Source organism: Penaeus chinensis, chromosome 37 (assembly GCF_019202785.1).
Source record: "Penaeus chinensis breed Huanghai No. 1 chromosome 37, ASM1920278v2, whole genome shotgun sequence".
NCBI lineage: Eukaryota > Metazoa > Arthropoda > Malacostraca > Decapoda > Penaeidae > Penaeus > Penaeus chinensis.
This window is the reverse complement of record NC_061855.1, coordinates 3,092,652-3,114,550: the sequence shown is the minus strand read 5'-3', so window position 1 is coordinate 3,114,550 and position 21,899 is coordinate 3,092,652. Positions and strand designations below refer to the sequence as shown.

Below are 21,899 nucleotides of genomic sequence, written 5' to 3'. Positions count from 1 at the left end.
CCTCCCTCCCTCCAATTCTCCTTTTTTCTCTCCCTCTCCCACTCTTTCCCTCCCTTCATCCCTATCTCCCTCCTTCCTTCCAACTCTCCTGTCCTTCCTCCTACTCTCTTTCCCCTCTCCCTCTCCCTCTGTCCCTGTCTCCCTCCTTTCCTCCCTCCCTCCCTCCCTCCCTCCCACCCACCTTCACGCGCCATAACCCACCCTCCGTCCTCCCTCTCCCGCAGGTGCTGTGTGCCGGAGGCGAGGAGCACGACGCCTGCACAGGTGACTCCGGAGGCCCTATGGTCATCAGCAACAGCAACAGGACGCGGAGATACGTCATCGGCGTGGTCAGTCGCGGCCCCATCGTCTGCGGCGCCCCTGAGAGCTCGGGGATTTACACGAGCGTCATCTATTACATCGACTGGATCGTGAAAAACCTCCGTGCTTAAGGGGGCAACGGAGGTCGATACAGGGTCTGCGTGGAATGGGAAGACTGGCCTTGAGGATTCACTAGGAAGACGGGATAGCGAAGGAGAGATGGACGCCGGATTTGGCGTCGACTAAAGTGGAAAATGGGATAACGAAGGGGAGACTGGTCCAAAAAATTGGTCTATATCGTCTTAGTTGTAGGGAAATAGAATTCGGGGTCGCCTGGCTTGAGTTGTAGCGACAAGGCACTCCTGCAATTTCCAACGCCCGCCAGGATCGATAACCTTTTTTTTTTTTTTTTTTTTTTTTTTTTTTTTTTGGATTTCTTGGCTGTCAACCAGCGGCACATGGCCAAGGTTATTAAGCCAGTGGATCCTATTTATTCTATCAATCTATATAAGGTCATAAAGTTTTGTCTCCCTTAGAAAAGCAATTACTTTAGTTATTATTTTTTCATTATCGGATAATAGATTTAATGTTGTGAATGGTATATTGTTTATTCTGCAGTAATTTTTTATGGTTTGTCTGTTATTATTGAATTTATGGCAGGTTATGAGGATATGGGCTATTGTAAGATGGCTTGTGCAATGGGGGCATTGTGGAGGGAATCTTTTTTCGATGTATGGTGTGAGGTGGGTGAGTCTTGTGGCGTTTGTTCTTAGGCGTGCCAACACCACCTCTTCTCTTCTTTCTCTTCTGTGGGAGGTGTCCCACGGCTCTATTGTGTTCTTGATTTTGTTTGTGAGTTGGAGGTTGGTCCACTCACTTTGCCACAGGAGATGTATTTTTGCTTTTATAAGAGACACAAAACACCTGAGATCTGTACGAATTATGGTAATGTCCAAATCGTCAGTTGACCCGGCTAATTTGTCAGCCTGTTCATTGCCATGGATACCAGAGTGGCCTGGTACCCATATTAGCTTGATTGATTTATTGGCACCGTGTAACTTACGAATGATATTACCCAGCAATTCATTTTTAGTGGTTTCTAAGGATTTAATAGCTTTAAGTGAACTTAATGAATCGGAGAAAATAACTATTCTATCGTGGGTCGTCGATAGAGCAAAATCAATAGCTTTGTCAATGGCAAAAAGTTCAGCAAGAAAGATCGATGTATGATTCGGCAGTCTAAACTTTAGTTCACATTCAGTCGACCATACACCCGCACCCACACCCTCATTTGTCTTGGAGCCGTCGGTATATATATGAAAAAAGGATAAATGCTTAATAAGGATCTCTCTAAACCGCTGGCGTACCTCACCCTCCGGCGCCATGGCCTTAGCTGATGGAAGCCAAGCTTCCATAATGGAAAAATTGGGTGTTTCCCATGGCGCTATGTTTGACTGAACCAGGGTATCAATAGTAGAGAGATCTATACCGACTTTCTCGACGAGGTCGTGGAGTCTTGTGGCAAAGGGCCTAATGCCTCCATTGCCATTGGGATGGCTCGGGTATCGAGCCACCTTAGCGGCATAGGTCAGGGCTAATTGGCCGCGTCTGAGTCGGAGGGGAGGTACTCCTGACTCCACCTCAAGACGCTCGATCCGAGTGCACTTCAGGGCTCCAAGACACACACGTAAACAGGCATTCTGCACAGCATCCAATCCTTTCAAACTTGTTTTCGATGCCGAATCATACACGATTGACCCATAATCTACTTTAGACCTAACCAGGGCTTTATATATCATTAGCAAAGACTTCCTATCAGCTCCCCATTTATTACCAGCAATGCACTTTAATAAATTTAGTGCTTTTTGACATTTATTCTTTAACTGACCAATGTGGTCTTTCCAATTAAGTCTACAATCAAAGAGTAGACCAAGAAATCTAGCAGAATTTTGAATGGGTATTGGGTGGTTATCTAAAGTTAGTCTGATATTTGGTATCTTTCTATGTGAAAAATTACCCCAATACTCTTTCTAAATCGATAACCGTGTTGCTTCAGCTTTATATACACATAAAAAAAAAAAAAAAAAAAAAAAAAAAAAAAAACGATAAAGCGAAAAGGTCTTTGAGAAAATCGTTGTTTTAAGGGAATGATTGTGTGGCTGTTTGGTTGTTTGGCAGTCATATGTTGTTAGAAATTGAAATATTTCTCATTGTGCTTTAAGGAAACAGAAGGTGCTGTTGACTTTGGAAGGTTGAAAGAGATATTGCTAATGCTCATATCAGGTACAAAAATATGTGTATGCTAAGATTTTCCAAATATATTTTTGGGTTTGTCTACCGGTCATCGCTGGGATTTAAGTTGATTTGTCACGTTATTAATTTTGTTATCCCGTGATCGAGACGATACTGACAGTGTCAATGCAAGGCTTAGTTGTTTTTTTGCAACTAACAGTCTTCAGATTCAAAATCTTATTGATGTGATATTTGTAATGACCACGGACACACACACGTATGCGTACATGTATGTATGTCTGTCTCTCTCTCTCTCTCCCTCTCCCTCTCTCTCTCTCTCTCTCTCTTTCTCTCTCTTTATGTATATATATACATATAAAAGTATGCATTACTCCTGGGTCTGAGTATAAACTGCATCCGGTAGTGGGTTCTGGCCCTGAGTAGCACGGAGCCTCTCGGCCACTGTTGCTCCCAGCTCACTTCGACCCAAAACACCTGTCAGGATCCCGTCTATGGGGTAGATGGAGCTTTCTAATACTGAACCATATTACCTTTGGCAATAAATATGAGCAAATCCGCTAGCAGAAGTCATGAATCGGCGATAGGCTAGTCCATCGAGTTTGATAGATGTGTGTGCGCGTGCGTGTCAGAGACATGTCTGAGGCCCCTGGACACGAATAGAAGACCCCAGTCACGTCAGATGCTAATGTTGCAAGGTCTATAAAAGTACTTGTGTGTAGAACATGATTTAATGTAAGAACTCGATTCGGCAGCAAAATATAAACGAGCCAATTCACCAAGGGCTGGCAGGATTTTAGTAGAGTATTTAACAATAAATTTATCCTCTTTTTCCGCATTTAGAAATTGCAATATATTGCAATGTCGTGAGGAGGAGCACAGACATTACGAAATTGTTGCTTACTCTATTTCCATATAACTAAAGTCATATTAAAAGTCATATCATATATATCAATATCAATTTTCCCAATATCAATTTTCTTTACCATATTTTGATTGCTAACAGTGTGTGTGTGGGGGGGAGGTTGCATTCAAAGGCAGAATGGAGTACATGATTCGGATCACTAATAAAGTATATACTGTCTTGTTATTGTAGCGCAGAGATGCAAATAAAGTTAATGCAAAATATTGATTTAGTGTTCATGTATTTCTGTTCATCGTATTATCGTTTGCCTCTTGCTATTCACATGTATTCATATGCACAGTATACATGATAAGACATATTTGTGTAGGCCTATATGTATATATATATGTATAAAGTGTGTGCATGTGTGTATCTGTGTGTATATATATGTGTGTGTGTGTGTGTGTGTTTATGTGTGTGTTTGTGTGTTTGTGTGTTTGTGTGTGTGTGTGTGTGTGTGCGTGTGTGCGTGTGTGTGTATATATATATAAATGCATATATGTATATGTATATACACACATATATACATATATATATACATATATCTATATACCTATATGAATATATGCATGCACGCAATTTTGCATAATTGCGTCTATGTATGCATGTACATGTGTCTGTATGTTCCTGAGGCATAACTACAATGACGTCATCGGTCTCTATTCCTTCCTACTTCGCTCTGTGCTCTGCGAATACATGTCTGTCGGTGTCTGTCTATCTCCCTATCTGTCTATCTATCTATTTATCTATATGGCTGTGTAAACATACATGCATAAATACACACACACACACACACACACACACACACACACACATATATATATATATATACATATTTATAAATGCATACAAATATAGAAACACACAAAGACTTCCTATCACTAAGTAACAATGGCAAACGTTGGTCATATAATCTTTTCCTAGTTGATCCGTTGAGGAATTAAACAGGTCACTTGATGTGAATATATATATATATACATATATATATATTTTTTTTTTTTTTTTTTTTTTAATGAAATAATTGCGTATCCTTCCATGAAGTGAAAAGATACATATTATAAAGTTTGAACCTTTTGGCTTCTATAATGTTTTAGTGTCGTTATTCACTATTTTAGTAAACTTTAACGTGTCCGATAAAAAAGATACGTTAGAAATCGGGAATTGTGAAAGAGGAAAATATATTTATAAAAAGATACTATTCGTACAATTCTTCAAGTAATGAAACCTTTGCGGTAACGTATGTATTCTTTGATGTCATTTCCCGCCATTTTCCCTATCTTATTTTATTTTACGTCTGTCGACCGGAAGCGGAAGTATCCCCTTTCTTTGTGATAATATTTTGTCTTTTGGTTCATTTTCTTTTAATTTTCTTTGTTATTTAGCTTCTTTAGTATTAATATTTTCCGTCTATATTCATTTTTTAAAATTCTTTAATTCTTTCTATTATCATATCTTTTGTTATTAGTTGCTTCTTTTTTTATCTTCTATTCTTTTTATTTTGTTTGTTATTTGTCATTATCATTTCCTTCTCTTTATATTTTTCTCTCTTATGTATTATCTTCGTAAATAATACTTCTCTATCTTGCTATTATTATTTTTTATCGACTTCTTTTTTTGTCTTTTGTCTTTTCTTATTTTTCCATTTTATTTTATTTTTCTTCTTTCTTTCCTCTTTTTAAACCTTTCGTTTATTCATTTTTATGATCAGCATTTCCTTCCGATTTTTCTCATTCGTTATCATTATATCTTTTTCATGTTATCTTTTTTTTCTTTTCTTTTTTATCTAATTTGTTATCAATATTTCTTTCTGCTTCTTCTTCTTGTTTTCGTTTTAACCTTGTTTATTATCTCCCACTTCCTTGTTTATTCATCGTTTTCCATTTCTATGTCATATTCCCTTTTTTCATATTCTATTGTTTTCTTCCTCTTCATCTCCTTCGTTTTTCTTCTTCCTATCATTATCGTTTTCTTCTTTTTCGTCTCCTTCGTTATTGGCATTTCCTTGTTTCTTTACGTTTTCTTGCCAATATTTACTCTGATAATTGTTTTCAGTTTCCTTTTCGCTATTTCTTCTTGTTTGCTTGATTTTTTGTCTTCTCTATCAATATTTCCTTCTGTATGTATTTATGTATATATATACATATATATGTATGTATATGTACATATACATACATACACACACGTATATATGTATGCATATACATAATAATATTATTATATTTACATGTATATATACACACATGTATATATATATGTATGTATGTATAGATATGTGTATATATAAGTATATATACATATATATGTATATATATGTATGTATATGTTTATATACATATACATATATATATGCATATATAATAATGATGATGATAATAATAATAATAATAATAGTAATAATAATAACATATCCATAAACACACGCACACACACACATATACATATATATATGTAGATAAATCTAGGAAGTTGAATTAAAAAAAAAAAAAAAAAAAAAACGTATTTCGGTCTTATACACAGCAGAAAAAAGCAAAATCTTCCAGTCGAAACATGTCGAATTCATCCTGTCTTGTGCTGTGAAGTTTCAAATTTTTGTTCTCATTCGTACCTCTTATCTACGGTCAACTAGCCTGATGAAATGATGAAATATGTTTCCTAAATATTTAATTTCATCTTTACATCACAATTCCAACGTCAATACGTTGTCATTCCTGTACTGAAATATTTGCGAGAAAAAAATGATCCTGTTATGGTATAGTTAGGTAACACTAAACGTTTTCACAGATATCTTCTATTCGCTACACGTTTATTTAATCAGAGAATATCATGGTGTGAAAAGAAAAAGAAAAATATATAAGGTATTTGTGAAAATAGCAACAACAACGAAATATTGGGCACAGCTAACGTTGAAGGAGGAAAAGAATAGACATAGTGCATAGTTGGCTACTGTCTGACAGAAACGTTAATTATACGTGCAATGCAAGGCGTAAAATCAACTACTTTTTATATTCAAATTCCCTGAATATATGTCACAAATGTCTTCCAAATACAAAATTGATCCAAAACCTCTCTGGAGTAGGTGAAAATAAAATCCCATTATGACTACATTGCAACTCCCACCGGGTTTCAATCTTATAAAAAGGAGAGACCGCAGCGTTGGTCAGGTACTTGGTGACCAGAAGCAAGTATATAAAGTGGTCATCTATTCTGCATCATCACTTCCTCTATTTTTAAGCAAGGTAACTTAACTTTTGTAATTTATAATAACCCTTTAGTGTGTAAGAAAAACAACGATAGAAACTGAATTGATTCAATCATCACTGGGAACTTCGCCTATACTTAGCAAATATACACGATTTGTTACTCACTAAGAACGTTTCTTATTTCACCCGATCTTGTTACTCAAATAATACCATGTAAGATTTAAAAAAAATATCATTATATCACACTACCATTACGAACGTTTGGTATCGTCTTTATGCAAGGGATCTGGCGTGGTGACAACTTTAATTAGTGTGCGCGCGCGTGTGTTTGTATGCGCGTGTGCAGACAGACAAAAACGAGATCCTAGGAAGCGTAGGCCCTGAGGCAACGGCGGAGCCTCACAACAGGAAAAATTCTTCCTATCCGAAACACGACTTTGAGGATCATTCAAGAATTCCTCGCTTTCTCTCCCTTTTTTCTCGTCATTTTCTTGCGTTATTATTCAAGTTGTCAAAATCGATTATTTAGGTAATTTCTCATGGCTTGGCAGAGCGTCCTTGAGATCGGCGTGTGGCAAGAGTACCCGAACTGCCTCTTGTCTACCGCTTTTGTCTTGACGTGTATTCCAGGGGCTGGTCTCCGAGAGCGTTAATAGTGGCCAAGTAAAAAGTTGCATTAACTAATATATTCTACAAAATAAATACATATTTGTATGCACAGCCATATGTACATGTATGTGTGTATGTATGTATGAACGTATATATATATATATATATATATATATATATATATGTATACGCAAACACATACATACATACATATACACATACATATACATGTATATATATACATATAAATATAACCATATATACACATATTTACATATATACATATATTTGTGTATATATATACATACGCTCTCTCCCGCCGTGAATACGCGAAGGATTCTTTGTTTTCCTGGGCGGGGGATGGGGGCGGCGGCATCCCCCCCCCCCCCATGGGAGAGTCGCAGATGGCACTCCCTCCTTCATTCAGCAGCATAGCGAGGTGTCTCCATGAACGTATTGCAAAATTGCTAGTTTCCCCGGCAATATCACTGGGACCTTCCATGGGGGGGGGGGGGGGGGATAGAGGCTGAGGGGAATCCGCCGATTGTCGTGGTGGTCCGATTAGGCGAAGGTATTGTAGAAAATGGCCTATTTATATATGAGTTGATTGATGGATTGACTTAATGATATACGCTTGTATGTACGCTCGCACATTTATTATATAACTGTGTGTGTGTTTGTACCGTATCCTGTAGGTATATAGATACATAGAGATGGATAGATATATAGATAGCAGACAGATAGACATATGGATGATAGATAGTTTGTGTGTGTGTGGGCGCGCGCCTGCCTGTCTGTGTGTGTGTGCGCGCGTGTGCCTGCCTGTCTGCCTGCCTGCTTGCTTGCTTGCGCGGATAAAGCTTTTCCCACAAACTAGATCTCACCAGCGGAGACCTCAACGCGCCCGCTCCCGCCCGCCCGCTCGCGCCCCTACCAACGTGTGGGGGGAAACCCGACGGAGCGAAGGCTAAAATCGGGGGAATTTCTCGTGTCAACATCCCCGGGCGGGCGAGCATTTTTTACGATTCTTAATTTGACGATGTTTTCTTTTCTCTTTGAATTTTCGCTCGTGTTCTGAAGTTTAAGAGAGAGAAAGAAAATATGCGGAGAGTTTAGAAATCATTAGATATTTGTTTATACGTGTGTGTCTGTTTTTTTTTTTTTTTTTTTTTTTTTTTTTTTTTTTTTTTTTTTTTTTTTTTGTCTTCATAAGTATGTACGGATTGCAAAGTGATATACCCCACGTTAGTGACTTGCTCTTTAGTTCTCTATATCGAGGTTGGAGGCCGCTGGCGGAACTAGTTGCCAGAGGAAAGTCCGTAGTCGAGGAGGAGGGGGGGGGGGGCGAGGGGGTGGAGGGAGAGGGGAAAGAGAGAGAGAGGAGGGAGGGATCAAGGGGAAGATAAAATGGGGAAGAGGAAAAGAATAAGGAAGGAGGAAGGGAAGAGAAAGATTGAGAGGGGAAGGTGAAGAAGAGGGAATGGGGAAGAGGAGGAGAATAGGAAGAATAAGGAAGGGAGGAAGGGAAGAGAAAGATTGAGAGGGGAAGGGGAAGAAGAGGCGGGGCGAAGGGATGGGGGGGGGGGGGTTAGGAAGCAAACAGGGGGGGGAGGGGGGAGTTTACCTCGTCCTTGCGTTAGGGACTTTTAAAGACTATAAAGTACAGGGATATAAAGAAACACGCACGCGCGTGCGTGTGTGTGTGTGTGTGTGTGTGTGTGTGTGTGTGTGTGTGTGTGTGTGTGAGAAAGAGAGAGAGAGAGAGAGTGAAGGAATGAGACAGACAGACAGAAGTAGCAACAAAGCCGTACAGTAAGACAGATAAACAGACTGATATGCAAGCAAGCAGGCACGTACACACACACTCACAAACACACACACACACACACACACACACACACACACGAACCTCCCCCCCCCCCCCCCCCTTCCCACGCATCCAGACCACGGAAGCCGCTCCTGCCATGAACGAAACAATCAACCGCTTCTTTTCCTTTCCATTGACTCCTTTCTCCCGCGTCTCAGATGAACCTCTTGGCTTCCGTCGTCACCTTCGCCGCCGTGGCCTCGGTCGTCACTTCCCAGGCCCAAAGTAAGTTAAGAAGGACGTTTTTGTTTTATATATCATTAAGGGTTGAGTTAATTGCATTATTAAGTCGATTTGGGATATTAGGGACCGGATTAATTGGACTGTTTTAGCCGTTTTGAATATCGTAAATGGCACTATTAGATGGTTTAGATTGCAGTGCAAGATTGAATCAGTGGCACTGTTGTGGCATTTGGATATGATTAGGGATTAAATTAATGGCAGTATGAAGCCAGTTTTGGGTATAATTAAGGACTTAATGAGTTACACTATTATCCCGATTGGATATCATTAGGGACTGTGTTAATGACACTATTTAGCGTTGGGATATAAACTGGGACTAAATGGCACTTTTAAGCATAAAAAGATTGACATAATCAAGCTCAGATATCATTAGGAATTGAATTAATGGCATTGTTGATCCTTTTGGATATTAGGGATAAAATAAATGACGCAATTATGCCGTTTGGGTATCATTGGGGCCTGAATGAATGGCATTATTAAGCGGTTTGGATATGGACGAAATCAGTGACACTTGGATACCATTAGGGACTAAATTCATGGCACTATTGAGACGTTTGCATGTCACTCAGAACCAAATGAATGGCATTATTACCCGCTAGGGACTGGACGCATGCCACCCGACTCTCAATCCCTATGCCAATTGATTTCAGGATGCACCACTCGCAGCGGGAACCCAGGTCGGTGTGTGGAATTGCAGCAGTGTCCTCGATTGAACGACCTCTTCATCCGGCGACCACCAGGCGCTCTCGAGACATTACGTAGGTGCGTCTTAGGTCCCGGGTTCCGTTTTCTGTGGGCGGGACCGGGGAAGGGTGAGGCGGTGACTGAGATAATATGGGAGGATGCGTTTGTGTGAGAAATGTCTATCAGCGGGAGAGAACATGTAAGGGTTTGTTAGTGTGGGAAATGTATATGAGTGAGAGAGAAAATGTGAGGATGTGCAGTGTGTGAGAGAGAAAATGTGAGGGTGTGTTAGTGTGAGAAATTTATATAAGAGAGAGAAAATGTTGTGAGAGACAAAATGTAAGGGTTTGTTAGTGTGAAAAATGTATATGAGTGAGAGTGAAAATGTGAGAGTGTGTTAGTGCAAGAAATGTATTTGAGTGAGAGAGAAAATATGAGAGTTTGTGAATGCGATATATATATACAGGTGAGAGAGAATGGGGAAAAGGTTAATGAGAAAATGTGAATGATTCACTCCATTATTTATATACTTATTTTAATATTTACCTTATCTTATTATTTTATTTATTTCATTATGATCACTATTTATTTATTCACATCATCTTCAGCTTCATCTGCTCGTTCACTCAAAGGAGAGCTCTCGTGTGTTGCGAAGACGCGCCAGCTGTCGTGTCGCCGGGACCATCTGAGAGCAGGGTGAGTGAAATTGTATTTTGTTTTCCTTTGTTTTCTTTTCTTTTTATTCATTTTGATTCGGTCGCTTTATCGCTGGTTCTCTATCTGCTTTTATTTACTTTAATCCCGTATCCCTCACTCCACGCCCATATTCTTCACTTTAAGCCCGTATCCCTCACTCCACGCCCATATTCTTCACTTTAAGCCCGTATCCCTCACTATAAGTCCGAACCCTTCACTTTAAGCTGTACCTTACTTCAAACTCTCATTCATCCCTTTTATCCCATATTCTAAGCCCACTTTAAGTTGGTATCCTTCAATTCAAGCCATCATTTTCAGTCCGTAACCATCATTTTAAGCCCATATCCTTCACCTTAAGTTAAGCTCGTAACCTTCACCTTACGCTCGTATCTATCATTTTAAGCCCGTATCCTTCACGTTAAATTAAGCTCGTATCATTTTAGGCCCGCATTCTTCACCTTAAGCTCATTTTAAACCCATATCCTTCACCTTAAGCTCATTTTAAGCCCATATCCTTCACCTTAAGCTCATTTTAAGTCCGTATCCCTCATCTTAAGCTCATTTTAAGCCCGTATCCTTCACATTAAGCTCGTATCCAACAATTTAAGCCCGTATCCTTCACCATAAACTCATTTTAAGCCGATATCCTTCACCTTAAGCTCATTTTAAGCCGATATCCTCCACCTTAAACACATTTTAAGCCAGTAGTCCTTCACCTTAAGCTCGTATCCAACATATTAAGCCCGTGTCCTTCAAATTAAGCTCGCCTACATCATTTTAAGCGCGTATCCCTCCGCCACAGCTAAGAGGGAGAGAGCTCTTGCCTCGTCAGTGTGGGACCACCGCCCTGGTCGACCGGGTCATCGGAGTGCCTGCTCCTCTGCTGTCTTGGCCCTGGATGGTTCTGCTCAGAGGGCGAAGTAAGCGTAGATTTTGTTTTATGTTGTTATTACTATGAATTTGTTGTTGCTATGGTACTTTGTTTTACAGTATCGTGGTATTTGTTGTTTTTATTATTATTGTCATCAGTGATATGTGTCTTTTTATTGTAATTATGATTTTATTCTTTGGCGAATATGAAAGCGGTAAAAAACATAGGCGAGTAGCGGCGCGAATCACTATATTACCACAAAGAAAAATGAAAAAAAAGAAAGAAAACATCGAACATTAGAAAAAAAAGAAAACAAAGTGAGTGTGTATGTGTGTGTGAGTGTGTGTGTGTGTGAGATTGTGAGTGTGTGTGTGTGTATGTATGTATATGTGTACATATAACGTGCGTTCTCAACAGATGCCGAGGGGCGGCGGCGGTTCTTCTGCGGCGGCGTCCTCCTCTCCGAGCGCTACGTGCTGACGGCGGCCCACTGCGTCCACAGGGGCGCCTCTCTGACTCTGTGAGTGTGGGGGAGGCAGAGGGAGGGAAGGGGGCAGGAGGGAGGGAGGGAGGGGTAAGGAGGGGTAAGGAGGGAGAGAGAGAGTGGTGTGTGTATATATATATCCATATAGATACACACACACACACACACATATACACACATACACACATACACACATACACACATACACACATACACATACACACATACACACACATATATATGTATACATACATACATACATACATGCATACATACATACATACATAGAGGAAAAAGAGGAGAAAATCAGAGAGGAAAAACAAGCCATAAAATATAAACACAAACAAAGCAACAAATCAACCAAAACAAAGCTAACCATCTAAATAAACAACCCACACACAAAGAAGGCAGCACCCACTGAGCCCGCGCCCTCTCCGCCGCAGGGAAAGCGTGAGGGTCGGCGAGCACACCGTCGGCAGAGACCCCGACTGCCACAAGAACCTCTGCGCTCCCTCGCCGCAGGACATCGCCGTGGAGCAGGTGATTGTGCACGAGGGTTACGGGTCGCCTTGCCTGAGCTGCAACGACATCGCTCTCCTGCGACTGGCAACGCCCGCCAAGATCGATGGCAGTAAGTTGGGGTGTGTTGGAGAGGTAGAGGATGTTGGGGAGGAATTGGGGGAGAGAGGGAGAGGGACAGGGAGAAGGAGAGGAACAGGGAGAAGGAGAGGGAGGAGAGGGACAGGGACAGGGACAGGGAGAGGGAGAGAGGGAGAAAGAGAGAGATGGTGGTTTGGTTTGCGAAGTTCTAGCTTCGCCCGGGCCTTCTAGATATGGCCCGGCCTGTGTCAGCTTTTTACGGCTGTCTCATTGAGTTGTCTGACACTCGGTGCTTACCGTGGCGGCGGGATTGCCAGCAAGCGCTCCTGCCGCCATGGTGTAAGCATTTCGCATAGCCTCTTTACCAGCACGGCGGCTGTTGTGGGCGGTCCATGTCTCAGGAATTGTGTATGGTCACAGTTTTCTAGGTAGTGGACTAGTGTGGCGTTCGGCTCGCCGCAGTGCTTGCAGCACCATTCATCGCGTTCGATTGTTGGGATAATCTGCCATGCACAGTGGTAACCTAGGCGCATTCTGTGAAGAATGACTTCGGTACCTCTGTTACTTACTTCAGAGAGTGCCAGTGGTTCATAGCCTGTGGCGTCTGAGTACCAGCTGGCCGAGGGGGAGGTTCTCGTTTCCTCTCTGTGGAGCTGCCGTAGGAAGGTATGACCGACCAAGGCACACTTCTCCATAAGTAATTTTCGGCTCGGTTTTATCGTCATGGGATTTGGGGGCATACCCCTGCCAGCGACGGCTAGTCTGTCAGCAAGCTCGTTCCCTCTGATGCCGATGTGGCTTGGGACCCAGTTGATGATAATTCTTCTACCCTGAGCAAGAATTCTCTGTGCCATTGTGAGAATCGTGGTCAGTAGGTAGATGTTGTCTGTGGGTGAGCTGTGCTGAAGACAGTCAATGGCTGCCCTGGAGTCTGTGTGTATGACCACGTGTCCTTCCCTTAGGGACGCGTGGCCTAGGGCTCCCATGATTGCAACTGCCTCTGCCTGTAGCGAGGAGGCGTTGTCTGTTACCCTCATGGATCGCGTGGCATCCCTAGCTGCAAAGCCGGCGCCTGCAGTGTGGCTCAAGGGATCGACCGATCCATCCGTGTAGTATGTTCTACTACCCGGAGGAGTGATGGCTGCAATGACCCTGTGGGCTTCTGCCTTTAGGCTAGGCATGGGGTATAGGCTCTTTTTCATTGACAGGCTCATTATGTTGAACTCTATCAGGCTCAGTGCCCACGGCGGGGCTTCGGCAAAGTCGGGGTGGGGGGAGTCCATGCCCTTAGCAAGAAGCTGTTCTTTGAGCTGATGGCGTATCAACACCCTGGCTGTATGAGACAGCCAGGAGTTGTTTGCAACGAGCTCGTTGTCTTGTTCGAGGCATCTGACTAATTTTTGTCTTAGGCTTGTGTTCCTGGGAGCCTGGATGACCTTTGACAGGAATTGTGTTGCCGTTAGATCGATTCGTGAGTCCAGGGGGAGAAGGTTTGCCTCCATCAGGAGGTTGAGGACCTTCGTCCACCTCGGGGCATCCAGAATGATCCTGGCAGCTTCGTTTTGGACTGTTTCTAATTTGTCTGTGTGCTTTTTCTTTGCAGCAATTAGAGCGACTGAGGCAAAGTCCACAATGGGCCGGACAGCATGTACATAGAATGATCTTAGTACTTTGTGTCTGGCCCCTATGCGTCTCCCAGTCATTGCTCTCATGACGGACAGTCTTGCTTTGGTTCGGTCAACCAGGTACTGGACCTCCTTATGGAAGGAGAGGGTCCGGTCTATCCTTACCCCAAGGTATAGGTAGTCCTTGACCCATTCTAATTCCACTCCCTGGATTTTCAGTCTTGTGCCTCGAACTCTCTGTCTCTGAGCCATGGCTTTGGATTTGGCTGCAGAGATCTTTAGTCCTGTCCTACAACACTCCTCTGACACGAGGTCCAGACAACGCTGGGCTTTATTCTGGCTGCGTGGTCCAGTGGAGGTGATAGCGAGATCGTCTGCATACGAGATGATCTGGCACCCCACTGGGAGGTTTATGTTGAGGATGCAGGACATTAAAGTGTTGAATAAGGCTGGACTGAGAACCCCACCCTGTGGCGTTCCATTTTCGAGCAGCATGTGCTGCGATAGGTGACCCTGGAATTTGACATTGGCAGTCCTGTTCCTGAAGTAGTCACCTATCCAAGCCAAGAGCTTTCCTTTGATTCCCTTCTGGATCAGGCTTTCCTGAATGGCAAGCGGACTTGCCAGTTCAAAAGCCTTCTCCAGGTCAAGGAATATCACCACAGCTGGGCCCTTGCTGATTGTGCTTAAGAGCGTGGCTATGCTGTGTGCTGTGCCCATGCCCCTTGTGAACCCGTGAAGGTGTTCGTGCGGGGGTCCCGTTTTCCATTGAAGCCGGTTTAGTACCATCCTCTCAGCCGTCTTGGCCAGGCAGCTGAGCAGAGAGATGGGGCGGTACTTCCCTGGCTCCTTTGGTTTTGGGGCGGGAACTATGGTAGCCCTTTTCCAACTCTGGGGTAGAGTGGAAGTTTCCCAGGACTTGTTGATGAGTTGCAAGAGTGCACGCTCACCTGCTAGTCCTAGCTGGGAGATAATGGGGTACGAGATCCCATCAGAGCCCGGGGCTGTGTTGGAACTGGTTTTATAGGCTTTCCTTAGTTCCCTCAGAGAAAAGATAACGTCTGAGTTATCGGGTTCGGCTGCCCTTTCTCTGATCTGAGCGTGTCTGTCTGGCTGTAGACGCTCTTGTCTTGCCCTCAGCTCGGCTGGCAGACTGTTGCTGCTCGTTCTCGCAGAGAACTCGTGCGCCAGTCTGTTAGCCTCTGCTTGGGGGTCGTGATGGGTGCACCTCGGGGCTGAGCGGCTGGTAGCTCGCTTGACCCGTTGCCACAGCTCTGAAAGGGTGGTTTGGTGGTCGAAGGACTCACACCATTCCAGCCACTTTTCCTGCCTGACTCTGTTGGCAGTTTCCTTGGCATCCGTGACAGGTTCCCTTAGGAGGGATAAGTTGTCAGGGGTTCTTTGCCTTCGGAATAGTTTTTGGCACATGTTCACCTTGTGGTTGACCTCCCTGATCTCATCATTGAAGTACCAGGCGTCTTTGTGACTTCTGGACCCAGGCCGAGTTTTGGGTATGGTCTGTGAGGTTGCTTCATTAATGGCGTTTAGCAGGCTAGCTTCGAACACTTCCACATTTTCGCTTTGTGGGGGATCGTTGCATCTCAGACAGAGGGCCAAGGCGTTTTGAAACGCCTGCCAGTTGGCCTTGTCTGTTTTCCATCTTGGATTAGGTCTTAGGATTTCGGCTGGGCCAGCATCCATGACGGTAGTTATAGTGCCGTAATGGTCACTTGTGACGGTCTCATCGACACACCAGCCAATCCTCCCCACCAGAGTCGCAGTGGCCAGGGTGAGGTCTAGGACCCCTCCTCTGACGTGTGTTGGCTCTTGGGTGTTGAGGAGAGCGATCTCAGGGAATGTCTCTAGCACGTCGGCTATGTGATAGCCGGCCGCACACGGTGCCCGGCAGGGAGCCAGGATGGGGTGGTGTGCATTGAAGTCGCTCCCTATGATCACTCGGTCGTGTGCAGCAGAAGCACAGACCTGGCTGATGTCTAAGCTTCTACAGCGTGGCTGGCTGTACACATTGTACAGTTTGAGGGGCCCCCCGGCCAGGTGAACCTCGACAGCAAGGGATTCAACATCGTCTCCACAGTGCGATGCATCGGCTATTGCGGAGCAGGGGATTGTTGCTCTCACAAGGGTGATCAAGCCTCTCCTGCCAGGTGTTCGTGGCAGTGTGAAGGCATGGTACCTTGAGAAGCGAACAGTGTCCACTGTTAACGTCTCCTGGAGCATGACAATGTCAATGTTCCTTGATCGCACTACTGCTTGGAGAAAAGCGTTCTTTGCAGAGAAGCTATTGATGTTCCACTGTAGGATGCTTAGATGGTGTGTCATGATGTTACTCAGTGATAGTTACATCAGAGACATCGTCGGAGTCTGACAACTCCATTGCGAGGTCCTCGCTGGTTGAGGGCTCCTCGTCTGTTGTCAGGCTAACCTTGGGTCCACTGGGAGGTGGAGAGCCTTTGGTAGCTCTGACTTTTTTGGTTCGGCTTTTCTCTCAGGCTTTTTCTTGGCTGGCCTTGCTGGCCTTGCCTGGGCAAGGTCAGCGTGATCTGGCTCTGGCTGCACAGATTCAGCCTGTTTTGGCTCTGCCTGTGAAGGCATGGCCTGGTTTGGAGTGGGGAGGGGAGTCTCGTACTGGGGTGAGGGTGAGGTTGGTTTTGCTCTATCCAGCTTTCTTCCCTTCAGGGCTGCGACAGTCTGGGTCATTGCCGTCATGGCGACCGAAACTGCCTTCTCGGCCTCCTCACTCGACCTCCCCAGGGCTGTTGCTACTGCTGTGACAACAGCAGTTAACAGGAGAGAGAGAGAGAGAGACAGGGAGAGGGAGAGAGAGGGACAGGGAGAGAGAGAGCGAGAGAGAGAGGGACAGGGAGAGAGGGAGTGTGAGAGAGGGAGTAAGAGAGAGAGAGTGATATATATATATATATATATATATATATATATATAGAGAGAGAGAGAGAGAGGGGGGGGGGGGAGGGGAGAGAAGGAGAGAGAGAGAAGGAGAGAGAGAGAGAAGGAGAGAGAGAGAGAGGGAGAGGGAGAGGGAGAGAGAGAGAGGGAGAGGGGAAGAGAGAGAGAGAGAGAGAGAAAGAGACGGAGAGAGAGAGAGAGAGAGACGGAGAGAGAGAGAGAGAGAGGGAGGGAGATAGGGAGAGAGGGAGAGATAACCGTATGAAGAAAGAAAGAAAAAGAGATCGAGAAAGATGGGAATAAAGAAAATAAGAGAAACCGGGAGTGAAACCTATACCAAACCAATAATATAAAAAAAAAAACGTAATATCCATCAAACAAACAAACAAAAAAATGTCCAACCCATCAAAAAAAAAAAAAAAAAAAAAAAAATCTTCAATAATCCTTTCCGAACTTCACAACCTCCCCCCCCCCCCTTTGTTTTCTATAACTTTTACCAAACTTCTCCCCCCCCCCCCCCCCCTCAGTCTTCGTGACGCCCGTGTGCCTTCCGCTGGAGCCGCTAAGGGACCTGGGCTTCTCCGCGCGGGATCTGAAGACGAGGCGCGCGTGGATCGCCGGCTGGGGCGCCACTGGTAAGGCCGTTGTGGTTGTTTTTTGTTGTTGTTGTTGTTGTTTTTGGTCGTATTGATATTAGTTTTGGTATATGTATATGTGTGTGTGATGATCATCGGATCAGATCATGATAAACACCACTAAACCTCGTAACTTTCTTCTATTTCTATTTTTCTTGTTCATCTCTTTCTATTTCTTGTTTATCTATTTCCATTTCTGTTTTTTTCTTGTTTTAACTCCATTTCTCTTCTATTACGTGTTCATCTATTTCCATTTCCATTCTTTTATTCATCTATTTCCATTTCTTGTTCATCTACTTTTGCTTCTTGTTCACCTACTTCCATTTCTATTCTATTGTTCATCAATCTTTTTTAATTTTCCTCTTCCATTTCTCTTCCATCTCTTCATACTTCTCGTTCATGTTCTCAATTGTCCCTTTCCTCCCTTCCCTCCGTCCACAGAGGCCCTCTCCTCCCGCACCGGCACTGGGACCTTCTCGGACGTCCTCCAGCACGGGTTTGTGCCCATCAGTGACCGCTACTGCGCTCAGGATCTCCGCGATTATCCCGACCCTGATATGGTGAGAGCGTGCAGTTGCTGGTGTTAAAGTGCGTGTGTGTATTGTGTGTGTGTTTGTCTCTGTCTGTTTGTCTTTCTCTCTCTCTCTCTCTCTCTCTCTCTCTCCCTCCCTTTCTGATTCCCTCTCCTTCCCTCCTACTCTCTTTTTCTCTCTCCCTATCCCCCTCCCACTCTTCTGTCTTCTCTTCCTACCTCCCTCCCTCCAATTCTCCTTTTTTCTCTCCCTCTCCCACTCTTTCCCTCCCTCTTTCCTTCCAACTCTCCTGTCCTTCCTCCTACTCTCTTTCCCCTCTCCCTCTCCCTCTGTCCCTATCTCCCTCCTTTCCTCCCTCCCACCCACCTACACGCTCCATAACCCACCCTCCGTCCTCCCTCTCCCGCAGGTGCTGTGTGCCGGAGGCGAGGAGCACGACGCCTGCACAGGTGACTCCGGAGGCCCTATGGTCATCAGCAACAGGACGCGGAGATACGTCATCGGCGTGGTCAGTCGCGGCCCCATCGTCTGCGGCGCCCCTGAGAGCTCGGGGATTTACACGAGCGTCATCTATTACATCGACTGGATCGTGAAAAACCTCCGTGCTTAAGGGGGCAACGGAGGTCGATACAGGGTCTGCGTGGAATGGGAAGACTGGCCTTGAGGATTCACTAGGAAGACGGGATAGCGAAGGAGAGATGGACGCCGGATTTGGCGTCGACTAAAGTGGAAAATGGGATAACGAAGGGGAGACTGGTCCAAAAAATTGGTCTATATCGTCTTAGTTGTAGGGAAATAGAATTCGGGGTCGCCTGGCTTGAGTTGTAGCGACAAAGCACTCCTGGCAATTTGCAACGTCCGCCAGGATCGATAACCGCGTAAAAGAATTGGGTTTGCGGAAGTTGCTTCAGCTTTATATACACATAAAACAAAACAAAAAACGATAAAGCGAAAAGGTCTTTGAGAAAATCGTTGTTTTAAGGGAATGATTGTGTGGCTGTTTGGTTGTTTGGCAGTCATATGTTGTTAGACATTGAAATATTTCTCATTGTGCTTTAAGAAAACTGAAGGTGCTGTTGACTTTGGAAGGTTGAAAGAGATATTGCTAATGCTCATATCAGGTACAAAAATATGTATATGCTAAGATTTTCCAAATATATTTTTGGGTTTGTCTACCGGTCATCGCTGGGATTTAAGTTGATTTGTCACGTTATTAATTTTGTTATCCCGTGATCGAGACGATACTGACAGTGTCAATTCAAGGCTTAGTTGTTGTTTTTTTGCAACTAACAGTCTTCAGATTCAAAATTGTATTGATGTGATATTTGTAATGACCACGGACACACACACACGTATGCGTACATGTATGTATGTATGTATGTATGTCTGTCTCTCTCTCTCTCTCTCTCTCTCTCTCTCTCTCTCTTTATATATGTATATATATATACTTATAAAAGTTTGCCTTACTCCTGGGTCTGAGTATAAACTGCATCCGGTAGTGGGTTCTGGCCCTGAGTAGCACGGAGCCTCTCGGCCACTGTTGCTCCCAGCTCACTTCGACCCAAAACACCTGTCAGGATCCCGTCTATGGGGTAGATGGAAGTGAGGGTAATGGGGACTCTTTACCTCTGGCTCGCCGGCCAAGACTGAGGACAGTGTCTCAAAGAAAGGACTGTCAGGGAAGGCGACGGGATATCACCCTGATTGCGGTCTCCCTTTTCCCGTGGAAAGGACTGGGCTTGTGAATTAACAGAGAATTTAGTGGATCACACACACACACATTATTTATGTATGTGCATGTGTGTATACATATTTTTATTATATATATCAAAGATCAAATCATGATGGTATGTTATCATTATTGGCATTATTAATATTATTAACACCGTTGAGGTTCAATTTGATAGGATATTGTGTATTGTTTTGAGTATTAAACTTTTTAGACAAAATGTTTGTGTCTTTTTCCATGGCGTTTTCTGTCGTCCTTTCCCCTACGCTTTCAGGGATGTTGATAATAAGCACCAGTTGTTGTAAATACTTTAAAGACTCGGGCTAACGCTAAATGCATGTGGCGTACATACAGAAACACGCACACACACACACACACACACACACATATCACACATATACATATACTTATACAGATACATACATACCTACATATAGTACATACAACTATACAGGCATACATACATGCCCTCCACACGTGACACAGGCACGCGCGTATGCATATATATATATATATATATATATATATATATATATATTATTCCATTTTATTATATTAAATGTTCACAAATGTTCTATATAATAAATAAGGGCACGTTTCTCTCTCTCTCTCTCCCCCCCATATATATATATATTGTATTTTTGCTCCTTGCTTTAGCCTTAAGATCATTAATGAGCTGTGTACCTGTCCCAGTTTACATAAAAAGTTAATTTCTGTATATATATATTTACAGTACAATTTTACATTATTATCCGATATTTGTATTTTTGAAATCCTGAAATAAACTTGCCCCATATTGTATACTGTTCCTATATGGTGTAATTAATAATTTCACTTAATATTATTTACACTTGTAATGTCATTAAGGCAATAGCCAATATTGCAGGCATAATTAATGACGTCGATCATAGATATTCTAATATAAGAAAAAAAGAATGGAATAGATTTTAAATTTTCTGTTTAGAGATGCATTTCTTGACGAAAATATTTTCTTGAAGCGTATAATGTGTTTTGTTCTAAAATTAAACAAACTCTGCAATATATATACACATCTTCATATAAAAGAGAATAATTTCAATAACACACACACACACACACACACACACACACATACACACGCACACACACGCACACACGTTTATCCCCGAAGTAAACACACACATACAGGGCCATACTAGCGTGGCTGTGCATGTGTAGTCAATTTCAGTTTCTTAAGAGCAGTCAAGCAGGACAGTCACTGAGGGTAAGTTCCAACTATTATATATATATTTCTCTGCGTTAAAGATGGCGCTTTTGCTCTCGTTGTTAATAGAACGGAAATGTAATTCTTTGCAAATCGTTAAATAAGATAAAGGTGAGACAATAAGAAAGTAAAGAGGTGAATAAGTGGGATTCGTGATAGAAAATAGTAGTTGGCGATAAAGCAAGAAGAGACAGTAATAAAACCTGGTTTCCAAGGAGACAGAAGATAAAAAAAAGAAAAGAAAAAAAACACTTTTTGGAAAACTTGTGTTTACAGAAATAATGTAAACAAGACCAACATACCTGGCATATATAACCTTGAAGAAGGTAGATACGACTAAGAATGTTTTTTCAATATTTATTATCTTTATATAGTTACTCAAGCAAAGAATAACAACCCTATTCATAGACATAACAAGATAGAAACAAAAAAGATCGCAACATTGAATCAATAATTGTTATCGTGTACAGAAATATTTCATTAACTGCATCTGTGAGGAAAATA

The 21,899-nt window shown here is 43.1% G+C and overlaps 3 protein-coding genes across 3 annotated transcripts in view; all 3 read left to right on the top strand.

Annotated features, from left to right (window-relative positions):
* Positions 1 to 176: 176 nt before the first annotated feature.
* On the top strand, positions 177 to 695 carry LOC125045496 (CLIP domain-containing serine protease 14D-like; the record flags this gene model as incomplete). Its single annotated transcript, XM_047642786.1, has 1 exon — positions 177 to 695. A coding segment is annotated over one exon (255 nt), but the record flags the coding sequence as incomplete, so codon positions are not given.
* Positions 696 to 5,915: 5,220 nt separating this feature from the next.
* LOC125045494 (CLIP domain-containing serine protease 14D-like) lies at positions 5,916 to 20,372 on the top strand. The gene is made up of 10 exons (XM_047642785.1): positions 5,916 to 6,690; positions 9,289 to 9,355; positions 10,024 to 10,135; positions 10,666 to 10,753; positions 11,556 to 11,673; positions 12,042 to 12,144; positions 12,552 to 12,739; positions 17,783 to 17,890; positions 18,332 to 18,450; positions 18,833 to 20,372. The coding sequence occupies exons 1-10, from the start codon at positions 6,550 to 6,552 to the stop codon at positions 19,031 to 19,033; spliced, it is 1,245 nt and encodes a 414-aa protein (XP_047498741.1). The 5' UTR covers positions 5,916 to 6,549; the 3' UTR covers positions 19,034 to 20,372.
* A 695-nt stretch (positions 20,373 to 21,067) lies between these two features.
* Positions 21,068 to 21,899, top strand: part of LOC125045585 (facilitated trehalose transporter Tret1-like) — a 15,957-nt gene continuing 15,125 nt past the window's right edge. The window contains exon 1 of the mRNA XM_047642925.1: positions 21,068 to 21,395. Coding sequence (XP_047498881.1) covers positions 21,342 to 21,395 — 54 coding nt within the window. The 5' untranslated portion in view covers positions 21,068 to 21,341. The remainder of the gene's footprint in view (positions 21,396 to 21,899) is intronic.

Coding starts and splice junctions, on each gene's coding strand:
- LOC125045494 (XM_047642785.1), top strand. CDS start 6,550: ATGACTACATTGCAACTCCCACCGGGTTTCAATCTTATAAAAAGGAGA. Junction 10,754..11,555: donor CGGGACCATCTGAGAGCAGG/GTGAGTGAAATT, acceptor CCTCCGCCACAG/CTAAGAGGGAGAGAGCTCTT. Junction 12,740..17,782: donor GCCCGCCAAGATCGATGGCA/GTAAGTTGGGGT, acceptor CCCCCCCCTCAG/TCTTCGTGACGCCCGTGTGC.